At 36.6% G+C, this 13,861-nt stretch overlaps 1 protein-coding gene across 2 annotated transcripts in view; it reads right to left on the reverse strand.

The window, feature by feature from the left end:
- The window catches only part of Chpt1 (choline phosphotransferase 1), a 33,617-nt gene that overhangs the window by 3,344 nt on the left and 16,412 nt on the right, over positions 1-13,861 (reverse strand). The window contains exons 4-8 of one of the 2 annotated variants that reach the window (XR_009056337.1): positions 10,550-10,634; positions 9,122-9,253; positions 5,072-5,230; positions 4,598-4,723; positions 951-1,154 (exon numbers count right to left, since the gene is read on the reverse strand). Coding sequence is in view for 1 of the 2 variants with exons in the window: in XM_057757556.1 (XP_057613539.1) it covers positions 1,044-1,154; positions 4,598-4,723; positions 5,072-5,230; positions 9,122-9,253; positions 10,550-10,634 (613 nt within the window). In the remaining variant the exon portion in view is untranslated. The remainder of the gene's footprint in view (positions 1-950; positions 1,155-4,597; positions 4,724-5,071; positions 5,231-9,121; positions 9,254-10,549; positions 10,635-13,861) is intronic. The other variant, XM_057757556.1, reaches the window with a different exon arrangement.

Below are 13,861 nucleotides of genomic sequence, written 5' to 3' on the forward strand. Positions count from 1 at the left end.
CTCTTCCACTTGGCTATGTCTACAACATGTTATATAAACCTTAAGTATAATTCAAACTTGTAAGATCTTTCAGAAGTTTACCAGGAGTTGGCAAAGTAAGTACCTCAGAGGGTTTTTTTTTCTCTGTATTCACATATTTTTACCTCTTGAGAAATACACACTCTTTAAAAGTCCTTTTAAAAAATCCTCTTTTCTTGTTTGAATACTTAAACGTACACGTTTATTTGTCCAATTATTTTCATCATATGGCAATAAGTATTTCAACTGAGAATAAAAGACTATTAGTACCTAATGTACTGAGTGTTGAGAAACTGACACTTGTTTTCCCCTCTTTTCTTACCATTTTTTTCTAAGTTCCTAATTTCCTTTCCTGTCAAAATTTTACCTATTTTTTGTCTTCCTTTGAAGAATTTTTTTCATGGAAGTAAATTTTTTTACTTGGACTACTAGTAAAAGGTTACCCTCAAAGATTCACATCATGCTGAATTTGGTACAACAGATTCCTTTTTAAGTACAAGTTACAACAAAATTCTTATAACCATTGTTTTAAATTCTAGATAGTACACTAAAGTGTACCTTTCTATAATTAGATATTATAGCGAAATACTTCTCAGTGTATCACTTGTTATATACTTAGTATTCTAAGCTCACCTTACAAGTTTTATCAATCAGATATCACTGCCAAGGCAGCTAGAAGTTCTTTTAAGTTCTGAATAGTTGTGCAATCCTTTGGTAAAACCCCGAGTCTGATAGGTATTTTGTAGACACAGTGTTATTTAGAATTATTGGGGTTTCATTTCTTATTGTCTTAGTATTCAAACTTTTTGTTTCTAATTCATACATTAATGATAAAATATGTTAATGACAAGAGGGATTCATTACTAACAGACATAATGGAAGCTACAAGATAGTTTTTACATTTAACATAACCTTATAGATAATATACTAGCCTCCTGCATAGGGGGGTTTCCTTCACACATAGGTTCCCCTAACTGCTTCTCCTCTTTTCCTTGGGCTACTAGTCAGTCAATATGCTTGTGAACCTGTTCAGGTGCTTGTTGACATGAAGTCTTGAAGATACTTAGATGAAGGTGTCTTGAAATTTGCAGGCACAAAGAACAAAAGTATATCATCATATCAAATGAAGAAATGACCTTTGGAAGCAAAAAAGAAAATACAAAATGGGTTATGGTTCATCTTTTCTAAGACTACAATTTTTCTAACAGCAGCCACAACTCCCATCTCAAATGTCCTTAAAATTCCCAACTGAAAATACTATATTTTAGAATACTTTTTATACCTTTCATTCTTAAATCTTATTATAGCCTTTAGTGTTATTTTGATTTTAGTGTTTAGTGTTTAAAAAAAAAAAAACAGGATCTTGCTATTCTATAGTCCTGGTTGGCCTTTTATAGTCATTATCCCAGGCTGGCCTTTAACTCATGTCACTTAACTTCCCAAGTGCTAGGACAAGCATATGCCACAATATCTATATATTCTGGGTATTTATAGAAGCTAAAACAGAGGTAGAAGAAAGACTAAAGTACAAATGCTCAAAAGTAGAAGAACCTAAGTCTTCTGACTCTATACCAACTTTCTGCCATTAAATGAAGCCACAGATTTCCTATTAGAAGGGGCTGTTCACATATTTTTATTCCTTTGACATTTAAGACCATAAAGGCCTAGAAAAGATACTGTAGTTGTTTTCCACACATCAAGTTCCGCTGTACTGAAAAACTAAAGGAAAGCTCTCTAGATACTGCCCAGATAGTAGAGTCAAATACTTTCCTTCATAAAATAAAGCCCAGGGGGCTGGAGAGATGATTGCTCTTCCAGAGGTCCTGACTTCAATTCCCTATACCACTTGGTGATTCAACTATCTGTAGTGAGATCTGGTGCCCTCTTCTGTCCTGCAGGCATACATGCAGGCAGAATACTGTATATTTACTTATAAGTATAAATAAATCTTTTTTAAAAAAATAAAGCCCAGAAAAAGCTTTTAGGAATGGAATTCTCACCCATAGGAAAGGTTCCTTTTTATTTACTTGGAAAATGCTATCATGTTTTTTGTATCTCTGAAAGCCTTGCCCTAGAGATACTATAGACCATAGATGTTCTGTTGACCCATGTTTTGTGTGTCTGGATAGTGTTTTTTTTGGTTTTTTTTCGAGACAGGGTTTCTCTGTGGTTTTGGAGCCTGTCCTGGAACTAGCTCTTGTAGACCAGGCTGGTCTCGAACTCACAGAGATCCGCCTGCCTCTGCCTCCCAAGTGCTGGGATTAAAGGCGTGCGCCACCACCGCCCGGCTGGATAGTGTTTTTAAAGAAAAAAATGATAGTCTCAGTTCACTAGACTGCTCTATCATTGGTGTAAATCAGGCCAATTGTTATTTTAAAATAGGTGCTTTAGTCAGGTGGTGTGAGTGCTCACTTTTGATAACCAGCACTCTGGAGGCAGAGGCAGGTGCATCTCTGAGTTCAAGGCCATCCTGGTCTACACAGTGAGTTCCAAGACAGCCAGGGTTACACAGAAAAACCCTGTCTCAAAAAAAAAAAAAAAAGCTGCTTAATTTTTATCCCCCCCCACCTTTCGGGGGGAGTTTCTGGGAATTATACATAAGAGTCCCTTGCAGGATAGGCAAGGTATATGTGATCTCAAGGTCACATATACCCTGAGCCAATCCCTACTCTTTCCTCTAGAAGTTTGAAAGTTTCAAAAGCCTATCATTGTGGAGGACTCAGCCACAAACAAAACATCAATATTACTACAACCCCTTTCCTAAGGGCTCAGGGAACATTGTGGAAGCGTGTGTATGGAAAGACTGAAAAATCCAGAGGCTAAGGAGGACTGGGACAAAACTGTCTTTTGTACATGACAGGATCATGAGCTCACAGCATTTATGTGGTTGTCTACATAAGATGAAGCCAGTCAACCATTTCATCATGACACATGCTCTCATCCTAGGGAGCTTTTGACGTATAAAGGTTGGTAGGTAAGGGAAATCTCATTTAAGCTTAGCCCTCACACCCAAGAGTTTATGGACAGTACCAATTGGACTCATTGGGTTATTTTGGAAAGGGCATGAAGTTAGGACGGGTGTTAGGATGGACCTAGGAAGAGTTAGGGAAAGAAATATTGGTGAATATAATCAAAATACTTCATATTGCGTGTATGGAATTCTCAGAAGGTATTTTAGAAAATACTTGCATCAAGTTTTCAAGGTATCTTTAATAATAATTTCCTATTTGGCTTATTTTACAACTATAAATTTGGTATTTCTTAATTGGGTTGTTTTGGAGTCATAAAAATAGAGCAAATTAAAAAGAAATTAGTTATCAAAGACTTTTCAAAATATTGCTTAAAAGCATTCACTATTCACCAGAAAGAAAAAAATAATTAACACTACTAGGAATAATAGAAGACTGAATGGACTATCAACAGTAGGCTATTAATTTATTACTCCAGTAAGTTTAATGCTGTATAAGCTATTGAAGGGTCATTTAATGTATACTGGTACCTGTGCACAGAATACATAACAGATTTTTTTTTAAAAAAATACCTAAGTCTAGCAACAATATGATGTGAATTAGCAAAATTTTTGCTGCAGGCTCTAAACATATATGTGTGTGTATATATATATATCTAGCAATTTGATAAAAACCAGTGAGGGCCATAAATGGGAAAAAATAGAGTAAAACTATCTTAACCACCATAAAGTTCAATACCAACCATAAAGATCTCAATATTATAAAATTTTAATGCTCCATTTATTCAATTTGGTAAGATTGAAGTGTTCCCAGTAATGACTTTTCCTCAGAAATTTAGTATCTCTTATAATATATATTATATACATTTCTTTTAAACAAATTTTTGTTATTTTCTGCTTAATGTCTGCACCAAAGGGTACAACATGAGTGGAGGCCCGAATGTGGCACTGGAGTCACAGATGGTTTTATTCTACCGCTTACATGGTAGAATAAACTCAGGTCCTCTGGAAGAGTAGCCAGTGCTCTTAACTGCTGAACCACTGCTCCAGCCCTGTACATTCCTTTCTTAATCGGTATAATCAAGGAGATGAGTCTTATGACCAACATTAATAAAATATGTTGTCATCAAGGGCCATATTCAAGGTGCTTACCTTGCACAGAAGCTAGCCTTCAAATCTTACCCTGAGACAGGGTACTATTTGTTCTGCTTCTCCAACACTTAAGTAGCAGTTTGGGGTGTAGGAAGTGCTAATGCCAACCCCATCCAATTGGCTTGTTACCTGATACAAGCCGGGGATAACTTTAATAAGCTTAAGGAAAGTTGGAAAGTCTTAGGCAAAGTGAAATACCTGTTTTGATTTGGGGGAAGAGAAAAGAGTTATCTTTAGGTACACAGCTGTATTTCCATGATGTAGGTTGTTGGAAGCCTGACCTCCGAGATATGCCAATCACTTCTACACATAATATAAAATGACTCATAGATTAAAAGTAAATTAAATTTAAATATGCAGAAACACTTGACTACACAGACTATATATTTATGATCCCCCTGAAATGGTTATTAAAATGTGAGCTGACGTGCTTAAAAAAAAAAGCTCAAAAGTACTTACCATTGCTATCCATAGAACAATATATTCATCTATAAAATTATTAAAGTATTGGTCTAAAAACAAAAGACCTGGACCAGCAAAGACAGTGTCTTGAAGATACAGTTCACTTTTCGTCATGTGGGCTATCTATAAAAAAGGAAACAATTTTGCTATTAAGTTTTAAATGCTTTTTGCTCTAATTTTTAGGACATATTTATGATATTCACTATTAAGACAAGTTCATTTCATAAAGGAATATTTAATGTACATCTCAAGTTCTTGGGCAGATAGCTTACTAAAAGTTCTAATATCAGAAAGTTATAATTGACTGTTAATGAGAAAGGAATTGACTGTACTATTTATTAACTCATAGTTTTACCTGGAACACAAACAGCTATTTGTTGTAAAAGAAAACCAACATAAGAAATTGTTTACAGCTTTGTGGAAGACTATATATAATATTTATATATCATGAACCATAAAAGAATTTCTTACCACCAATTTTTGTGCAACTTTAGCAAAGACACATCCGAACATTAAGGTATAAAGGCAAGGGTGTTTTTCAAACACATTTGTTGCAGACTTTTTATAGATCATTATTGCCAATATAATAATTAATCCTATGTGGAGTCCAGGTGACAAGACACTGGTACCCTAAGGGATAAAGGCAAAATACTTAATCACATGTTAACACGCATATTACACAGCAAACATTTTTCTGTTTTATTATAAAGATTCTAAACTAAAAGAATTCTTTTTTGAAATTTTGTTCTAATTTCTTCAAAACCGAAAATTTGTCATCAAAAGATAAAGTATGACCTATAGTAAATGTATAAAACCTGTGAATACTGAAAAAAAGATATGTAACAGCACGCCATGTTTCACAAAAAACATGCTGAAAAGCACCAATAAATTGTCAGAATGTATTTTCACTTTCTTTACATCTCCTAGGCATTTTAATTTTATTTTTGGTAAAGATAAAACCACGATTTTTTGGAATATATTCTTTGTGACGTAGAGGAGCAGTCAATTCTAGGGACAAACCATGATCCCACAAAGCCATGATCATGATTGTGGGAGCCTGGAAGAGAGGATAGTGATGGGCTAGACCCAAGGGACTGGTAACTAAAACCTGTCAAATTTGAGAGTTCTAGTAAGTGAGACAATAAGTTTAGAGAGGCTCTTGATTATTTTGCCCGTGTATCTGTTCCAGCCCTGGTCCATGAAGACTCTCATGGAAAAGTTACCCACTACAATGTGGAAGTCTAAATTCAGCTCACCTGGAGTAAAAGAACAACATAAATCATCAACTCTGAATGCTGTGACTAGTCAACCCTAAGTACACCTTGCTGAAATCACTATTAAGAATTGTTCAAGAGCCGGGCGGTGGTGGCGCATGCCTTTAATCCCAGCACTCGGGAGGCAGAGGCAGGCGGATCTCTGTGAGTTCGAGACCAGCCTGGTCTACAAGAGCTAGTTCCCGGACAGGTTCCAAAACCACAGAGAAACCCTGTCTCGAAAAAAAGAAAAAAAAAAAAAAAACCAAAAAAAAAGAATTGTTCAAGCCTAGTCAACTGAAAGTAACTCCAGAGTGTATGTACCCTTTTGGGGTATAGTCAAACCCAGTCTTGGGTACAGGGCTGCCACAGCTGCATGCCAAACAGCCACTTGAAAGTTGTTGTAATAGAGTAAATAGAGTATCAAAGGTCCTCACGGCTCTTTAAAACAATTTGGATAGTTTATAATCTCTTAACTGCCATTTTTACACAAAGCTGCTGAACACAAAATGTTAACTTCATAAAATACATTTTTCTCAAGTGCTCTTTGTGTGATAGTTGTTTCTGGCCTAATGGATTGATTATTACAGGGGTTAGGCAGCTGTGACTGTTTTTGGGTATGCAGAGCCTTGGGGCTAGGCATCTGTGACAGCATACATGTGGCTGCAGGAAGCAAGATCTTTCAGCTGACAAGGCATGCCTGTGGAAGAAGGAGGAGGAGGGCTTCAATCAAAGGGGGCCATTCCTGCAGTATCCACTGACCAGTAGTGACCTTTGCTTTCTATGTCCGGGGGGAAGAGAGGCTATCCTCAGACTACATATAGCATGATTTCTAAATTGTCCTTCTAGAAAGTTTAACAATGTCATCTTCTCTCAAGAGAGTTAGCAGGAGAAAGAATACTGTAGCCACTTTTGAATTTTTTTTTTTTTTAAACGGTGTCATGTAGCCCAGATTAGCCTCAAATTCATTATGTAGCTTAGGACGACTTTGATTCTACTGCTACCCCCTCTCAAGTGCTGAGATTATAAGGCATGTGCCAGCAGGGCCAGCTGTGAAGGTCTATTTTGTGCAAAGAACTAGAGAACTAAAGAGTACAGTGTAATATATGGATTAATTCAAACTTTCTCAAGACCCTAGCATTATAAAATAAGGTATACAGATACTGATTCAAACTTTATATATGCATGATTTAACAACAAAAATGGCAATAAGATTTTCTATATCAACTTTTAATAAATCAAAGGCCATTCATACTTAAGACTATCAATAAATTTTTGTAAAAATGTTAAAATAAAACTTAGACCACTAATTACAAGATACCAGAATCATTGATTAGGAAAGGTTTAATTTAACCTTGGTTTCTTTCTACATCAATACCTTCATGTAAAATTATATATTCTAGGTCATTAAATTTCTTCAGTGTGAATCAACACTCTTATCCTAAACAAAATGTTGAAATCTATTTAGTATTGATACTTACTGAATCTATTAACCACCAATGTGTTCATTAAAACAGCCTAATTCTTTTAAGTTTAAATATTTTAAGTTAGAATTGTCTATAAATTATAGCCAGGACCGCACAGAGAGACCCTGTCTAAAAAAAAAAATTAAACCTTGTTCTAAATGATATTAGGTAATAGCACTTTATATTTTTATATATTATGCTGTTATATTTAATCCAATTTTAAAAAATCTGCTAAACCAGAGAACCTGTGCAGTGTTGAGCTATCCAACAATCCCAATGTTTGGGAAGGCCGGGCATGGAGTTTGAGCTGTGTGTATAATTTTTGTTTGTTTGATCCTAATCTGTTTTCTAGTTGAAAACCCACCATTTTCAGTTAGAAATTGCTTTCTAGCTTGAATTTCAACTCAATTCATCTTTCAAACATTTAGTAACTATTTCTTGATAAAATATTCTCTATATGACTATTGAGTTTTACTAAATCTAATCTTTATTGGAATTTATTATGTTTCTGATAGTGTTCTATTTTATTGCCCATGGTAAAGCAACACTTACTCCAAGTACCTAAAGCCCAATATTACACTAAGGTTAGCAGAGAAAACACCTCAAAAAAAAAAAAAATGACAGTTTTTACAAGCAGATCAGAACTGACACATCTAAATTTTATAATTTGCTTTTGAATTATAAGTGATACATTAAAATTTGAAAATCTGTTAATTATAGAAGACTTGAAAGTGTCTTGAGAGTCAATTTGCAAGTGACTTGGGAAGATGAGAATTTTTGTAACTAAAAATACCGTATCTCCTGTTTATTACTCTTGGTAATAAATCTTGTTCCATCTGGGTGTGGTGTGAGTTGGTCTTGTCTACAAAGCAGGTTTCAGGGCTTCCAGGGTTACAAGAGAGACCCTGCCTCAAGAAAACAAATTAAACCTTGCTCTAAATCAATAAACCCTTTAAGGACAGAAAATTTGAGTCACAGAATACAATAGTTTAAAGTAATTCTTAAAAACCATTCTAATAGTTTTGTTATAAAATGGCATCATTTGAATAAATACTACCTTCTTATGGTCACCTATCTTGAAGATATTATTAGACTTTTTTAAAATGTAGATACCACATTAATTTAAAAGTATCAGAAAGTCTGTCTTCCCTTTCCTTAAAAGTACTGGTTTTTTGTTTTTGTTTTGTTTTCAAGACAGGGTTTCTCTGTAGCTTTGGAGCCTGTCCTGGAACTAGCTCTTGTAGACCAGGCTGGCCTCGAATTCACAGAGATCAGCCTGCCTCGGCCTCTCGAGTGCTGGGATTAAAGGCATGCGCCACAATCACCCAGCAAAAGTACTAACTTTTTAAAACAATTATGAATAAATATACAAATTATGATAGTATAAGAAAAGTATAAAGACCACAAAGACAAGCACATATACTCAAGAAAAGAGGTTAAAATATTTAATTCTAAATCATTAGAGTAGTTCTTTTAAGTTAATTTCAGTAAAATTCCAACAAAATTTATAAGTAATATATTTCTCCATCTATGAAACCTTTGGTACCTTTCCTACCATTCAACCAATTCTCCTTGCTGCTAGTCTGATCGAGGCACAAAATGAAAGCCAATGAATGGCAGTGATGCTGCCTGCAGTCATTGTGTGCAATAATAAACACAGAGAAAAATGCTTTCGCTCTAAACTGTTTTTAAAATGTTTTTGTGCTATGTGTCTGACACAAATTCTTCAAGATAATTGGTTTCTTTCTCCATTCTGGAGTTTTATTATATATTAATATTGAATGATGAAAATAATGTCTTACTGCGATAGTAGATCCATTCTTGCCAACACCACCATGGAGGATCACATGGAAATAATTTGAACAGGAAAAGATTGCTCCACCCACTACTCCAAGAACTGGAAAGATCTTCAGTTTTATTTCTAGAATAGGTATCTTTAGGGATGGAGGAGACAAACAAATCATTAGGAAAACTGAGTTTTTCTCTCTCTATTAAATAGAAGCATGACACTGTCATGTACAATAGGCTATCCTTTTTCGCAAAATCAAACATCTGCAATATGAACAGGAACTTTTCTAGCAAAGCTTTACTAACTGAAAAGTAAGTGCAGCAAATCAGATCAGTTTGTGTACAGGATCATAACTGAATAGTTAGTTTTATAAGTCTTTATCAACTTCAACATGAGAAAGGATAGTTCACTGGAATTCAGCAGCTTCTAAAAGGCAGTATCACAGGAAAGGCAGACATGGCGATCTGCACTCTACAAATGATGACCACCACGTGTGTGCATGCAAAAACCTGTGCAGTTAATATCCAGGATTAAACCTCCACCGATATATTTACCTGTTGGTCAACTGTTGCTCAAGACAACTTCCAAAGGCAGCAAAGGATTTAAAAACAGTAACAATGAATTGCTAGACACTACAGCTAGTATATTTTAAAAATAGACTTCGAGAGATGATACCAAAATTTATGGAAACTGTAGGCTAACAACTAAATGCAGAAAACCGTAAGTATCGTAAGTTGTGAGAATAAGGTGTGTTTTCTCCCTGTGCTGTTGCCAAAACCCTGAATGAAATAAGTTTAAGATCAGTTGCAAACTGAAGACAACCACACCTGATTTAATGACTGTAATTGCCCAGCTGCTTCTTGGTTCACATCCAGCATCCAGCGGATCCAGGTCAGTAGTAGAATAGTCTTGACTCTACTGTTTATATGGGAGGGAATTGGAACGTGCTAGGGAAAGTCGGACTATCTGAGAGTGTACTAAGTCTCTCTGTGCTCACAGGTATAAAATAACTGGAAACTTCAAATAGTTAAGTGCCACAAGGAAACTTGCTTTTAAGATTCGATTTTTAAAATCTGTTTGTGTTTGTTTGATGTATATCCAAGGAAGCAGAGGATATTTAGGGACAAATTTCAAATATCTTACTAATTCTTTTTAAAATATGTGTTTTATGTGATAAATTTTGCCCTGGAAAAGGTAATTTCAGTGGATTTTTTTTTCTTTTGTGTTAGGAAAACAGGGATATTTTCTATAAATATAAATAAAACATTACAGAAGAAAATATCACATAAATAAACACAGTATATAAGATATTAGTATTATTACAAAAAGCTTACACAAGAGAATAAATTAACTCCCAGGATTTCTAAGGACAGGCAACAATCTAGTATCTTCCTATGTACATAAAAAGCACTTATATGTAAATTTAAATATTTAGATTTACCGTATAGTCCCACATTGTTGCTCCTCCAAATGTAGACAATATAAAGATGACCACTAAAGCTACCTGAATCTCAGTTACATCCACTCTACAGAGGAAGAACAAAGAGCAGGTAAGTGTTTGCACATAAACTTTTTGAACATGGAGGTGAGTTATCACATACTCTATGGCACAGATGCAAATAAATCATACAAACCTGGTTGGTTTTTAACTTTTATGTCCAGCATTGGATTCTGCAGCAGCTGACTGTGCTAGGTAGAACAGAACCACATTTGTTCTCACACAGGTAAATAAAGTATAGGCAGAGAGAAGTTACTGTGTAACATGTATCAGGTTGCAAGAAGTAACCCAAACTATAGAAACAAGATGTGGCTTGAATTTTTTAAAAAAGTGTTATTCTTAAAAATAATATGACACTCATAATAAATTATTTGACTTAAGGAAAATTATTTTTGCTAAGTATGACTTGTGAGTACAGGTGCATGTGAAGGTCACAGGACAACCTTAGCTGCTGGGCCTCACCATGCACCTTGTTTGCAACCAGTCTGTCATCTGCTGCTGCACATGCCAGGCTAACGAGCATGCAAGTTTCTGGGTGTGTGTGGGGAGGATTCCTCCTGTCTTCACCTCCCATCTAGCCATGGAAGCAATGCAAACAGATTGCGCTCTCATTTCCCAAACACCCAGAACCAAATAATGATACAAAAACTTGTTAATTACAACATTGGGCTAACGGCTCAGGCATATTTCTAGCCAGCTCTTACATCTTAAACTAACCCATTTCTATTTTATATCTTACCACGAAGCTTGTAGTTTGTTACCTCGCATCTTGCTTCTTGGGCGGCCACAAGGCATCTGCCTGACTCTGCCTTCTTTCTCCCTGCATTCAGTTTAGTTTTCTCACCTAGCTATATTCTGCACTGTCACAGGCCAAAGCTGCTTCTTTATTAACCAATGGTAATAAAACATATTCATAGCATACAGAGGGGAATCCCACAAGCACTGCTGTGACAGCTGCTGTTGCACCTGGCTTTATGTGGGACCTGGGGATCTGAACTCAGGTTTCTCATGCTTTTAAAACAAGTGCTTTACCCACTGAGCCACTTCCCCAGTCCTAAGGCAAATTCTTCCTCTTCTTCCTCCTCTTCCTCTTCCTTCTCCTTTTCTCCTTCTTCCTCCTCTTTTCTTAGTGATTAGTGTTCACTTTTTAATATATTTTTTAATCCAGTTATTTTGTGTTAGTGTAGTGTAGTGGATGCTTGTATGTGTGTGCCATGGAGATCAGGAAACAACTTTTTCTGCTCTCATGAAGAAGTTTGCAGACTGAAAATTGAGTCTGCACCTGTACCTTCTCCCTCTCTTCAGATGTGCTGTTTAACGTACTATAGTCAGCCTATGGGCCCATTATTCACCGAAACTGTTTAAACAAATGGATTTTTCCCAGTGTGAGACAGTAAAAATCCAGAAACAGAAATTGGGGTTCAACCTGAAGAAAAGGAAAGCAGTCTGGCTCTTAACTTGACCTCAGTCCAAAATGGAGATCCTGCCTCCAGAATAAGAGCTGTCTCCTCCCATCTTGTATTCCTCTGTAGGGATGGGTAAATGTGTGCACTACTGCCTGGTTTCTATGGCAACTAGTGTGGCTACTGGGATTAAAGGTGTGTGTCACCACTGCCTGGTCTGTAAGGCCATCAACCAGTGGGGCTGTTTTACTCTCATTCCCAGGTGGAGTATCACTACATTATAGTTTATGAGAAATAGACAATAGTTCACTTTAATGATTCGTCAGTATGCAAATATCAAAGCAGCGATTGTGTTGTGTTGGAATGTATGGCTTCAAACATTTCTGTGTGAGTTGCTGACTTGAGTTTCTCAAAAGGGCATTAGATAAAGCTTGGTTTAGGATTAATGAAAGAATTTTCAGTTTTCTTAGTCAATTTTCTATCGCTGTAAAGAGATATGTCACAGCAAGTCCTTAAAGGAAAACATGCAATTGGGGCTGCCTTACAGATTCAGAGGTTTAGTCCATTATAGTCATAGCAGAAAGCATGAGGGTTGTGTGGGCAGACTTGGTGCTGGAGAGAGAAGCAGTTAAGAGCTTTACATCCCAGTTGGCTGGCAGCAGCAAGAGAGAGTAACACTAGGCCTGGCCTGAACATCTGAAACCCTAAAGCCCACCCCCAGTGACACACTTCCTCCAAAGAGGCCACACCACCTCCTAATCCCTTCAAACAGTGCTACTCCCTGGTGGCCAAGCATTCAATCTATAAGCCTATGAGGCCCATTCTTATTCAAACCACCACAATCCACTCCCTGACCCTCATGGGTTCATAGCTGTCATAATGCAAAAATGCATTCAGTCCAACTTCAACAGTCCCAACACTGTTCAAAAGTCCAGAGTTCACAGTCTCATTAGAGATTCATGATAATCTCTTATCTGTAATCCCCTGTAATATTAAAATCAAAAAGCAGATCACATACTTCCAAAATATAATGGCACAGGATATATATTACCATTCCACAAAGGAGGAAAGGGAGCAAGCAGAAATACTGGGCCAAAGCAAGACCTAAAACAATTTGGGCAAACGCCAAACTCTGCCTTTCCATGTCTGATGTCAAAATGCTCTTCAGATCCAACTCCTTTCAGCTTTATTGACTGAAACGTAATTCTCTCTCTCGTGTGGTTCCACATCCCATTAGCAGCTCTCCTTGGCATGTACCTTACAACTTGAGTGTCTTCGTCATCTTGGGGTCTCCAACACAATAGGTTTCATTTCATCTTTATGGATTCACATAAAGATCTCTCTGAGCCGCCACACAGAAGTACCCCTACCAATCACCTAGTCTCAGCAGCTTTCCTTAGTCATAGAGATTCTATAATCCCTTTGGCTGTCCTGAAACTGATTGGTAGACCAGACTAGCCTTGAACTCGGAGATCTGCCTATCTCTCCCTTCCTGGTGCTGGGATTAAGGCTTGTGCCACCATGCCTGGCCCTAAGATTTTCTTCAATTTCTCTTCACAATTTGGAAACTTAGCTGGGCGAGGTCTTGTCCTGAAGTCACCAATCCCTTCATTCCATTTAGCATCAGACTTTTCATCTCCCTGAGCACTGGACTTAGCTCTATTGTACTTCCTGGTGACCCTTTTCTCCTCAAACTGTATACTTTATATTTTCTCCTTGCTAAGCTTGCTCCTTTTTGTTATATATTTGCAAAGAATAGCCATTAATAACCAAGCAACACAATCAATACTAGGCTGTTTTTAAATCTCCTCTGCCAATGCCATTAATTCCCAAACTCTTCAATTTAGCCTCA

The sequence above is a fragment of the Chionomys nivalis genome, chromosome 25 (assembly GCF_950005125.1).
Source record: "Chionomys nivalis chromosome 25, mChiNiv1.1, whole genome shotgun sequence".
NCBI classification, from domain to species: Eukaryota; Metazoa; Chordata; class Mammalia; order Rodentia; family Cricetidae; genus Chionomys; species Chionomys nivalis.